The 13,397-nt window shown below is 37.9% G+C and overlaps 1 protein-coding gene across 1 annotated transcript in view; it reads right to left on the bottom strand.

Moving 5' to 3' along the window:
• Positions 1-463: 463 nt before the first annotated feature.
• The window catches only part of MYBPC1 (myosin binding protein C1), a 90,002-nt gene continuing 77,068 nt past the window's right edge, over positions 464-13,397 (bottom strand). Inside the window, exons 25-30 of the mRNA XM_058673759.1 lie at positions 11,920-12,115; positions 10,737-10,876; positions 8,561-8,720; positions 7,511-7,647; positions 5,021-5,207; positions 464-736 (exon numbers count right to left, since the gene is read on the bottom strand). Coding sequence (XP_058529742.1) covers positions 636-736; positions 5,021-5,207; positions 7,511-7,647; positions 8,561-8,720; positions 10,737-10,876; positions 11,920-12,115 — 921 coding nt within the window. The 3' untranslated portion in view covers positions 464-635. The remainder of the gene's footprint in view (positions 737-5,020; positions 5,208-7,510; positions 7,648-8,560; positions 8,721-10,736; positions 10,877-11,919; positions 12,116-13,397) is intronic.

The following is a 13,397-nucleotide window of genomic DNA, read 5'->3' on the forward strand; positions in this document are numbered from 1 at the left end:
CACAGATGAGTTTGATAGCATCATGGCTCCAGCCTTTTGTCTTCAACTCTGTGACTTTGCAACCCCAGACACATAAACGAATATTGTGTTATCTCATCATAGACATGTTAGATTTATTGCACTACTCACTAAATACATTTTCCCTTTTCCTTTCTTGTGAAGTTAGGCTTTAAGAAATGCTTTAATAAATTCAAATGGGAAAAGGATAGACAACTGGTGTTAGGCAGCCCTGTGTGAAATAAGCAACTGCTTTGCTTAGAAAAGGCATTTTGACCCAGAGAAAGGGAGATTTTTCAAGATGCTACTATTGGATACTCTATTATGTTTCTTATTCCTACTAAATGCAAGAAAGCATTTATATGTTACTGTTTTAGGTCAAAATACTACTTAATCTATAGCTGGCATTTTTTAAAAGCATGGTGACCAAGAACAGACAATAATGACCAACGTGCTGGCTTCAAAGTGAGATTTCATTTGCAATTTTTAATTAAGCAATCCGTGCATAATTTTTTTCTTCAACACTGGGAGGAAAAAAAATATGACCACACTGGGGGCCGAGTGAAGAAACAGAAAATGCTTTCTCATTTCAACCAGATTTCAACACTGCAGAGTACAAAGAAGCAGTTGCCCAGGCCTCAATACTCCTCGGGATTGCTCGACTGTAAATCTCGCAAGTAGGAATCAATTATGTTTGGAGGTACACCTTGCAAGAGGAGCCTGCAGAAGGAGAGTCCACCTAGAGAGGACAAAAGGGAAAAGGGAAAAGTCAAAACTCCACGTGAAAAGTTTCTGATGTAATAATTTTTTTTTCACTACTCCTGGAAATGTGACTACTTGCATTCCCCTTAGTTGCAAAGATTGATTCTAGCCCCACTTGGAAACCTTCTCTTGGTTTTAGTACATTTAGAATCTAAAGCACTTGACCTCTAGAAAGAAAAGCAAGCTTCCGGCAGACCTATAGTAGTTCTTCCTGTCTCCCCACCGCCCCTCACTATTGTTCAGTAGTAATTTAAATTTCTACATGGTTTGGAAGTGTTGTATTTTGAAATATTTTTGATTCCTCTATAGATGATGGACTCAAGGGCAAAACCAGTGCATCCCATGCTATGGGTCAGCCGGAAGATCTGTTTCTAGTTGGTTAATGTTCTTTTAATTAAGCACAACAAGTTCTGATTCAAGCACATCAGAGAAAACCATTACATTTCACTTTGGCTGTGTACACACTGACACAGGTGCACAACTTACACTTTTTAAAAAAAAAAACATAAGAGTTGTCCAATATCTTCTGAAAGTCAAATGCCTATTAATATTTCATACCTACCTTTCTGAGTTTCTGAATTATATTTGGAAATAAAAATACTCTTCAAGAGAGAACCATGAAACTAAGAAAATTCATGGTCTTCTGCTAAAATGCTTTACTACTTGCTAATAAATTCACGTCCAGACAAAGCAGCATGCCATTTGAGCATTCTTAAAAAGACTTAATGCAAATTTGAGGACAGTCATTCTCCTTTAAAAAAAAAAACTCAAATCACATATCGGTAGAAATGATGCCACTTATGTGCACGTCCATTCCTTGATGCAAAGAATTCATAATGCTTGGGTGTCATTCATTTTCATTGCATTAATGCTCTAAATCATGCCCCATCACATTCACCAACTTGCTTCATGTCAACAGGAGGTTGCTGCGGTGAGTAAGTACTAGCTGTTAACTTTAAGATATTGAAATACAAATTAAAACCATAAAGTTAGCAATTTTAGGAAATCTATTTTCATTGGGTTCCATAATGAAAATCATGCCATACTCCACAAGCTCAGTATGGCTTATGAGAGTCATAAGCTTCATATGCCAAAACCATATGAAAGCTTACCTTAGATGACCAATATACATTCAAAAATCCTTATTGTGCTACAACTAAGGGAAAGAGAGAGGGGGGGAGAAAGAGAGAGAGAGAGGAAGGTTATAAGCATTAATAAAGTGCTATCACCAAAGTTGAGTATTTGTTGGATAAAATTATGGCCATGATTACGATGAGAGGATTTCATTAAACCTTAGTCATGTGAAAGGTGTAGGAAAGGAGGGGTGGAATAAAGGAGGGGGATCCAGTCACTTCAAATGATCATTAATATGGAAAATATTAATATGCACAACCATTTTGCTGGAATAGGTGGTAAGGCCAATCTGAATATTTATGCTAAGAGCTTCCAAACCATTAGCTTTTTTTTTTTAAAAAAATATCCTACAACATATATATATCGTGTTTTTCAACAAAAGAAAAACTTTGACAATACACAAAGTGTTAGTGTACATATATATATGTTGAAATTCTAAAAGGCAAAATTATCAAGTATACATATTAGACTAACATTCTACAATATTGCATTCTGAACTAAACACATAGAGTGATTTAAATGAACATAATATTTAAGCATATAATCTTTAAAGAAAGAAACTTAATGTTTCCCTCTTTTGGAAGTTGATATTGTTCAGAAATGCATATTTAGAAAGCAAATACTGTAAACTCAAACATGATTTACATCATTTGAGTTTACAACAGGTTGCTTCTGCAGCCCCAAAGAACTTTTCATTAGCTTTCCCAAATGGGAGAAAACATGCATATATAACAGGATTCAATCATGACTTAATACATTTGGTCATGGGGTCTAGAATTTTCTTCCTTTTAAGTCCCATAGCATAAAAAATTGGGCCCAATGAAAATGTCCAATATTTATGCATAGCTACTGATGAATTGTAATGGAAAAACCTTAAATGTGGAAGTTTTACAATGTCCAGCTATTTCTGCATTCTTTCTCCATCAAAAAATATCCAGAACAGTTTTTTTTCTTATAACTTAAACTGTTGCTTCATGAATTTTATCATGAAAGAATTTTCATCATGAATCTCAGGAAACTGCAGTAACTAACTTAAGAGCATATCTTTCTACATTTGAAAAATGAAAATATGAAATAATAATGTCATCGAGACTCAAGCTTGAAGTCTCATTTTATAAAATAAAGTCATTTTCCAACATAGCTTTTTGGCTTGATGTATGGGAACACATGATACAGAATTTGATTTTTAGATAGCAGGTAGTTTCTACATTACTTAATATCCTTGAATAATTTGGCCTTCCTTGTTCATGGCATAAACACTGTATGCCATGAGCTGCTAAAAATACAATTAAAAGCAAAAATGTTTAAAAATCAAGCTTTTACATGCAAAGTGCATTTTCATGTAAGAGGAATGGAACGGAAAGTAGAAATATCCGGTGGGATATGAACTTTTTAAACCTGTTGCTGCCCCTCCAGGAAGACTGGTTGTCCAGGGGTATTTACTCCTTGATATATCACTGCAGAATTAGAATATTTGGACCAGTATTTATTTATTCTCAGTTGACATTCTTACCTTTTTCATGTTTCACAGCTTAACTTGATTCAAGTTACCTATCATCAAATAACAACTTGATGATAAACAATCTCACCTTTACTAGTAGTACCAAGAACTTTTAACAATGTATCAGAAGTATTATTATGAACCTATGGACCAGTATACATTATTGTCGTTATTGAATTCAGTGACTCCACAATCTACCATGCAACTGTTGAAAATAACACATCATCTATAGGCATAACAATATTCACTTTTATGGAGGGCCTCAAATATTCAAGCATTTATGAAAGTACTCTTTTATATCCTAAGCAACATTCATATATTTTCATAGCATGAACAAATAAATGGTAGTAACTTCTTTTCATTTGTTTTCCTGTAGACTGTTGGAGCACAAATATCAACAATACTTTGGAACAAATCAAGCTAGGAGTTTAGGAACCAGATCTTAATTATTTAAAGCTCAAAATAATATTCATATTTAAGAGAGTAATATCAATAGTAAAGGTTTGAAATTTTCTACGAATGTTACTTTATACTTATGATGAAAAAAACTGAACGTGTTCCTATTATTCAATTACAAATCTACCATATTGTATACCTGAGGAGAGATAGAAATCATAAAAGACAGAATACCAGTTACAATAAGTTGTAAAAGGAAGCTATTTTGTTCAAGAAATTTCTCCGCCATATTTACTATAAATTCTGGACTAAAAGATGCATTTACTGAGTTTTTTTTACAACAAATATTTATAATCATTTTCTGATTTTTATATCATGATTTTTTTTCACAATAAGGAGAGAAGAAAAATAAAGCTTTTCGTTATCACAGAATAAAAACACACAGCTAAGAACAAGAGGAAACAGCACATCAGGATTGCATCATCTATAATCACATCATGGGTACTATTTATAAGAGCTTTCAGTGTCTCAAAGTAGGGCCTGGTTGTGAAAAAGCTTCAGCATAGAATTTAAAGTCAGTGAACATCAAAATTGAGATGGCTTATGCTGAGACTGCAGATCACAAAAATCTTTTTGTATTTTCTTAGGTTACATCAGTTCCCACACTCCTGAAAACTAGAATAAGTGAGATGTACTCCTGTAAGTGAAAATTCTCCAGAGATTTATAAACAGGTCAGTTATAATATGTGCAAGCTACATTCTAAGTGAATAATATCAAACATGATATTACCAAACATATACAAATACTCAGAATAGTAAGCTAGTTTAAAATAGTGCAAATCCTTTAATTGCCAACTCTTTAGATGAGTTTTTGCAGGAGGTTCTATTTTTACATGGATTGTATCACAGACTCAACAGTCCCCTGACCTTATACAATCTCACTGTGCTGTACACAAACTAACACTTCACTGAAATGAATATTCCTTTAGTTAACAGCAAATCACAAGAAATAAAACATGTTGGCATAAGTAATCAGCCAGTCCCAACAAATAAAGCAGGGTAAATGCAGAATGTAATGATGTCTTCCTCCCTAGCTTGCCTGTCTAAACCTCTTTTCCCTCCATCATCCTAGCCAGAGCATTGATTATGTGTTTGGAATTTTGCATTAAAGACAATGATGAAATGCTATTCTTTAACTTTAGTCTACCCATGAGCTCTTGCAAGACATACCTTTCACCTCCAGCTTGCATTCGATCTCCACTGTCCCGAGGTCATTGACTGCCTTACAGCAGTATGTACCTCCATCATAGGGACTCGGCTTGCGAATCTCCAGAGTACACACTCCCTGGTTGCTGAACATCCTGTATCTTGGATCATCCACAATGGCAACTTTGTTTTTCATCCAGGTTATTTTGGGCTGCAATCAGCATGGAAGAAAGTTAAGTTAAAACTTGCCTGTACTTGGTTTATTAATAGACCACAAAGCCAGTGACAGAATTTTAAAGCAGGGCTTGGACAGAAATCACCTCTCAAGAGAGTAGACATTGGCTTAAGCACTGTTTATGTCAAATTACATTCCACTTAGTACTTGCCAAGAAAGCTAAAGATTAGTTCTGAAGAAGAAAGTCAGATTTATTCAGGGGGCAGTTCCCGGGCAGATTTTTCAAATGGATTCTGTTGCATTTCAGTTTGATCCATACAGGTACAAATCACAAGATAACAGGTTCTGAGGAGCTAAAATATACAGCATGCATGGTGACAGATGTGTTCATCAATGTGGTTGTTCATTGTACAACATCTGTGTGTGTGTGAGTGTGAGTGTGTGTATCATCATGTTGTGTATACTTCAAACCTATACAATACTTGTCAGAAATTTTTAAAAAGTGGTCTATTAGTTCATGCTGTTAATTCATCCCAGAAGCATGTATATTGCTGGGCACATTCTAGAAAGTCCACATGAAGTGTCATGACCATCTTATTTTTCCACTTCTTTTTCCTGACATTCTCCTCATCACTTGGCTTCTGCGTTAATCACCCAGGGGCAAAGAATCGAACTACGAAAGGTCAGTGATGTCCCCCATCTCCCAGGAACCTGATTCCATTCTCTTTGGCCTCTGAACTATGCTCAACATCATTAGCCTTCCATGACCTTCCTCATTTTTCATGTCTCTTTCTTCTTTCATTACTCTATCTCTTATTGTGTCTTACTCAGAACCCAGAGATGGCAACTTTTCTTCTATCTTCTTCCTTTCAAATGGGAGTGTTCCCTAAAGCTCACCCCTTTACATCCCCCTCCTCAATGACATTCCTTTCCAAGCTTTGGCTCCAAGGTACGGAAGGCAGCGCCTTTGTATCTGGGACTCCCAGACTGACGCCGGCAGCCTGGCTGTTGAACTCCTCCATCTGCAAACTCATCCTTCCCACTTGAGTGGATCAGTATTGCTTCCATTTAAATGTTAACCTCTGGCTTCTCTTCCCCACTGTTTGCAATTTTTCCAACGTCTAGGGCACTTTCCCTCAGCGTGTCTCTATTGGCAGCATTCATCTAATCATTGTTCTGTTAAAATATCAGCAACATGAGACCTTCAAAGCTGTCTAACCCTCTTTAAATACACGCAGTCTCTCCCTTCTAAGCACTCTGTGTCCTAGGGAACACACATTTTCTATTTCAGGCTTTGGAACAATGTTGTGGCACAGCATGTTAAACTGCCATTCACAACAATGACATCCCATGTCAGACTGCTGGTTCAAGACCAAGTCTTTCTACTACCAATCGAGCTCCTTGCTAGTGTACATGGGAAGGCAGCAGAAGATGGCTCCAGTACTTCAGCCCCTAGCACCAATGTGTGACCCCAGGGGGGAGTTCATGGCTCCTACTTTAAGTGTGGATCAGACCCTGTCATTGTGGCCATCAGAAGAGTGAACAAGTGGATGCAAACTCTCCCTTTTCTCTCCCTCTGGGCCTCCCTAGTTGCTCTGTCTGTCATATAAACAAATCTTTTTTAAAAAGTATATTTTGCATTATGGTTGCTTTACAGTATAATTCCTACTTAACCTCTTCTAAAGCCCTTGAATCAACATTGAAATGTAATTTTCCAAGTGAAATAATCTGTATTAGTTAGATCTTACTTCTTACCTCTTAGTTGTTTTAAAAACACAAGCGTTTCTTGGTATCAAAGAGAGACTGGTCCCAGGATTCCCACAGATGCCGAAATCAATGGACACTCAAGTCCCTTACATAGAAAAGGTGTAGCATTTGCGTCTACCCTATGTTACCTCTCACTATACACTTCAAATCACCTCTAGGTTATTTATAATATCCAATGCAATGTAAGTGTGATGTAGCTAGTTATTATACTGTATTGTTTCAGGACTAACGATAAGAAGTCTATACAATAATGGACCATTTTTGTTTTCACTTCAATCCACAGGAACAGAATCCATGATAGAGAGGGTTGATTGTAGGCAATTTGCTTATTCTTTAGAAGGTATGCCACAGTTACTAAATGAAGCATAAGTTTTTTTTTTTAATCACTGCATCTGAATACTGGACCTAACTATCCAACACCAGTGACACTCTCCAATCCGCCTATCCCAGAAAGACACACATAGCACTGAAAAGTTTGTGTTGCTTCCAACTGGGACATGATAATATTAAAAAAAAAAAAAGCCCTTTGGAATCAATTCTTAAGTGTAATGAATGTGGTAGTGAGGCCTCACCTTAGGATTTCCTCTAACGCTGCAGTTCAAGGTGGCATTGTAACCAGCGATGGCATAAGTGTTAACCAAAGGCTGAGTAAACATAGGTGCCTCCGTGAAATCAAAGTCTTCATACACTGGGTTTTTGTAGATTTTACCTTAAAAAATTAAAATATGTTAAAATACACATATTTTGCTTGAAAGCGTATGTTTTCTGGCATAATTTACTCATGATTAGAGCTCCCCTGAGTGGGGCAGGCATTTGGCCTTATGGTTAAGCCACTAGTGGATGTGCCCCAATTCCTATCCAAGTGCCTGAGTTTGGTCTCTGCCATTCATGTGGGAAACCTGCATTGAATTTTTGGCTCTGAGCTTCAACCTGGTCCAACCCTATTTGGGGGGAACTGAACCAGTTGGTTCTATCTGTCTGCTTCTCTTCTTTGCTTCTCAAATAAATAAGTATTTTTTAAAAACCTCAGAGCTTAGTAAACAGTATAAAAGCATGAGTGAATGCCACATGGCATACAGTGTCAAGAGAACAAATGCATAGCCAATCACACAGGCAACAGAAAGCCAGAGTAGTCATCTGACACTAAAACAAATATTAGGAATACTTTGTTATCATCTTGAGTGTTTTGTTGTGAAATATGTTCTGAGGTGAATATCACAAGGAAGAACTTTAAGTGTGTGATTTATGTTGAAATGGAAAAATACAGGTAGAATCAACCACTCACTTCCTTTGCAAAGTGGTTCTTGTGTGTGGCTACATGGAAGGTATCCAAGAAAGAAAGCAATTAAAACTCAAGAAGCAAAGGTCCAATTTATCCTATCCTTGTGACTTTAGCCATTTACAGATCCATAGCCCAAAAGTTGGAATGAAATAAAGTGAAAACTTCTAGAACATATAATTTCACTTGCATCATTTTACCTGTAAAATTAAAGTTCTACTTGAATACTGTTACCACAGTTTTGCAATGTGTGGCCATCATGTTCCTGCTGCTTTGACATGCCTCTTCGGTCTTCTCTGTTGAGTCACGGAGGTTCCCAAACGTCAGTCCCTTTCCAACTCACCGTCCTTGGCAATCACCGCACTCTCCTTCGTCATTGTCGCATCTTCACTGAGGCCACACATATTTTCAGCAAAGACCCGGAAGTAATACTCATTCCCTATGACCAGTTCAGTAATGGTGGCATTTGTTCGGTGATAATGTTCAATGACAGTGAACCACTCCTGAAAGAAAACAAACAAACAAAAAAATAGGTGCTTCACAAAAATTACCTGAAAACACACATCTTTTCCAACTGCGGAGCTGCCCAAAGAAGGCTAGTTCATTAACATAAAGAAAAACCAACCTTCATGTTTATTTATGGAGAGTGACAATAATGTGTACTTAATGCGATATTTTACAATTTACTTATCTTGGCTATGTAATCAAATCTTTTCAACTAAAGGAACTAGAAATGAGTGCTGCCAAGTTGTTTTCTACTGGTTGTGAGCCACTTTGAATCCGCTGCAAGGTTGTAGGAAAGACTTTGTTAAGAACGGTGCACCCCTGGATTCGTGTCCCACGTCTGACCCAAGTTCCAGTGAAGGGTGCTGGTTGCTTAGGAAGTCCAACAGGCTCACATCCTTTCCTTGCAAAGTTGTCAGTTGGTCTTGCCCTCAAGCGCTGCAGCTTGGGCGAAAGATGTCAGCGCCAGACCTCATTTGGCCCTTAATACCCACTCAGACGGGAAAAGCCATGATAGAAACAGCTCACAGGAGGAAGAGGCTCAAATGCCTTCCTGCTACTTTAGATGCTCATTTCAGGTCATTTTCTTTTACAATGTTGGGGACTGATCCATTATCTTTACATTTGATTTAAAAAAGTTCTCTGCAGGGCCACTGTGTCCATTTTTTTGCTCCTAAAAAGGCAGTTAATGGTGATTGAGATGTCCCAAATACCCAATGATGAATCCAGGGATGGTCAGGCTTCTAATTTACTGGCAAATAGGTCTTTGACTACGAAAATGAGCTTTAGGAACAATTTCCAAGGGCTTTTCTTTTTCTTTTCTGTATTATCGATTTACTGTTTTGTGGAGATTATGGAGTAAATAGAAATTGGTGTTTGATCAAATAGGAAATTAAAAAATACTTGCCTTCTCAATTTCTCATCTTTTTCCACGAATCTGACTAATTTCATGAATGACCTAAGTGTAATTGTGTGAAGACCTCCATGAGTACATTTAGAATGATGTTTTACCTTTCCTAAGAGAACAGAAAACAGTTCTGTGCCACTGTATGCCCAATCATTTACTTGTTCACTCACTTTGGATGATTGTGACTTTGCAACTTAAATTTGGTGAAGCTCCAGAAAGTTATTTTTCCATTCTGAGCCTTGACTTATTAATTCATAAATACAAGTTACAGTAACCGGTACCACAGCTGGGTCACTTCTGGGACACTCTCTCAGCTCTTCTTCTTCCCAGGACTTTTGTATATACTAACATTTTTTAGGATCTTTCTTTTCTAATTATTGTCTTTGAAAAATTATTTGAAAGGAAGAATTTGAGAAAGAGAAAGAAAGATCTTCTATCCACTGATTCACACCCCAAATGGCCATAATGGTCAGGGCGGGGTTAGACCAAAGCCAGAAGTCAGGAGCTTCTTCCGCTTCTCCCTTGTGGATACAGGGCCACAAGCACTTGGGACATCCTCTGCTGCTTTCCTGGGCATATTAGCAGGGGGCTGGATCAGAAGTGGAGCAGCCAGAACTCAAACCGATGCACCTATGGGATGCTGGTGTTCTAGGCAGTGGCTTTTCCTATTACACCACTTTACCTAACCCTGTATCTGTCCTTATCTTTTTAAAGATATATTAGACATAAGTCTATCCGTTTATTATACAAGGATCAAAAATTGCTTTGATGAGAATCTTCGAATCTAGACTGACTGAACATTGGTTGAATTAATGCAGTTATTTAATGTTATTAAATATGCTTTCTGCGCTATGTCACTTTTTAGCTTTCTCATAACGGAACTAAGTATATGTGTCCCTATTTTGCAGAAGAGGATAATGCAGATCGAAGAGCTTAATGACTGGCAACATGAGAATAGTCTAAGTGACAATGCCGGGATTCAAGACCAATCCTACCCTGTTTGTTACACCACCTCACTTCCTCATGTCCTTGACAAAAACGTGAAGATGGAGTGGACTTCATGCTGCCCCATTACATCACCTTGGTGAATGTGAGGGACAGACCATACCATGCTCTTCTTGTCAGCCTTCTGGATCGTGTACCCCGTGATGGCAGCATTTCCATCATCCTTCGGTGGTGTCCATGTGAGAGCAACATTCTCTCCCCAGACATCCTCGATCTTCACAAGCTGGGGTGGACCTGGACGGTCTACAGGATAAATTCATGGTGTCAAGGTGAGGCCATTTTCCCTCCCAGGCTCTACCCTGTTACAGCATGACATGAAAATTGCCCTTCCCTGAGTTACAGAAGATGGCTCTCTCCTACCCTCTTCGCCCACCTTCTGAAATCCTGAAATTTCCAATAGAACAAAGCCAGGCCAGATCCAAGGGCCCTGACTAGCCTCAACACTTCCTTTGCTTTAACAAAAAAAAAAGTTTTGTTTTAAAGTTTAACCAGCAAGAAAAAGAATACTTTACTTTAAAGGCGAAAAGGGGAAGGTAGTTATAGGAAATTACTCTTTTAGTTAGAACCTCAAGTTTCAGTACATTTGCTGAAATAAAATAATAAAAATGATTGGAAATAAGACTTCTCCGAGTCTGTTCTTAAATTTCTTTCTTGACACTGCAAACACTACACGACCATCCAAGAAAGAAGGACCTACATGTGAGGGAGTTTCCTTTTACTCCCCTAAGGACAAAACTAAGAATTGAGTTTATTTACTCCTCATATGTTTCTAGTCAGCCTTGAAGAATCAGCCAATCCAGTGTCAGTTACTTGACTTTGTTCAGGTTTATGTTCACAAGATTTAATAAAAATTCTTTATGCTCCACTATAACTTAGCTATTAGCAAATTTCATGTGTAATGAGAAATGTGTTAAGCTCTAGCTAGAATTTACTATGTCTTTTTTTAATGCAAGAATTCACAGTGGGAAACAGTTTTATCATTGGGGAGTTGAGAAACTAAGAAAAAGAGAACTGCATTTTAAATAATACAGATGGGTTTCACTAAAAAGTACTTGCATTAATTTTCACGAACATATGTGCTTTAAATCTCTCATGATGAGCCCCTTCGGTCAGTGAGAATTTATCTTAAAATGCTAACAAATACAAACAACCTAATAAAAACCTTTTAAAAAATGATTTTTCCAAGGGTCTGCTTAACAAAAATTCCTACTCCTATATTCATGACAAGCATAGTCAGTCCCCACAGGGCTTTGACAGAATGTTCCAGCTCCTTCCTCCAAACCTACCAACAATCTGGATGTCGATGGATGCGCTTTCCACGTATTTGTCCACTTTGACCTGCAGGTCATATTTGCCAGAGTGACTCCTCTCTGCTTTTCGGATAAATATAATTGTATCAGTCTCAGAATTGCGAATGTTGATTTGATTCTTATCAATCTCTGCACCGTCCTTCTTCCAAGTTAGTTCTGGTCTTGGTTTTCCCTAAAAAGAGAAAGGCAGACAAAAAGCATGGAGGAGAAATCAGATTGTCTCAAGATATGTTTTCTTTTCAATATTACAAGAATGTCAATGGCTTAACCCACTCAAGGCAAAGCTGGATATCATCACTGATCTAGTCTCCGGGGGCTGGGGTGACTGCAGTAGTAGAGCAAGACATGTTGATTGCATTCTGTGTGCAAGTACTACATTCGGTCCGACATGGTTATTAGCCCTTTAAACCTTCACATCAAAGCGAGTAGCATGAATTTTTTTAGGTAGAAAAGTTAAAACAATTTACCCAAGATCATGCAACTAAGTACTGGAATTCAAGATTTCATAACTGAGTCTATCTACTCCAAAATCTCCATAACACATGATCATAACATGGGCTCACGGAGTCATGGAAGCTAGACTTCACCTGACCACTTACTAGCTGTGTGACGCAGGGCAAGTTACTTAAACTCTCGGGGCCTTGGTTTCCCACTCTGGAAATCAGAACAATGGCAGTACCCCATTCACTGGCTACAGTCTTAAGAAAGTTGCTACACAATACCTAAGTCATGTAATGCCAGAGGTTATTTCCATTGCACTGTGGTACTCATTCTAGACTTATCTAGAATTCTCTCTTTGCTTTCTCAAGCTGCTGTCACTATTCTTAATGAGAAGACTTTCAAAAATGATAACCTCATTTACAGACATGATTTCTATTTCTGCTACAAACGAACCTTTTAGAATTCCTAGGCAACCAGGCTCACACCCACCTCTTCCCCCGCCTCAGCCTGAGACAGGAACCAAGCATTAGTTCAGCAACTCAATAGGTTATTCCTTACTCATACTCTCCCAGTGTGACTTGTGCCTAAGCTGTGATGAGGTATGTGGACAAAGATATTAGACCCCTGTTCACAGAGCTTGAAGAATTGTTGCACGTACTCAGACTTGCACATTGGAAGCAGAGCATAATATTGTTACAGATGTGGAAAAATAGTTCCAGGTCTTTAAGTGTACAACTTCATTAGATATTGACTGTATGTGTGTTTTGGGGGCTGAGGGATGGGCAACAAACACATTCTATAGGAGCATGGAGAGAAAGTATTGCTTTAATAGCAACAGGTGGCTAGTGGCTACCATTTTGGACAGTATGCATAAAGAACAGTCTCATCATTTTGGAAATTTCTATTGAGCAGAGGAATAAGAGGAGTTACATGACTAACAGCAGGATGTGTTGATGCGTGCACATGAGACCAAAACCAATTACTCTGGTACTTAGTTAATCCTGTGAACAAGA

This window comes from Ochotona princeps, chromosome 15 (genome assembly GCF_030435755.1).
Source record: "Ochotona princeps isolate mOchPri1 chromosome 15, mOchPri1.hap1, whole genome shotgun sequence".
Classification (NCBI taxonomy): domain Eukaryota; kingdom Metazoa; phylum Chordata; class Mammalia; order Lagomorpha; family Ochotonidae; genus Ochotona; species Ochotona princeps.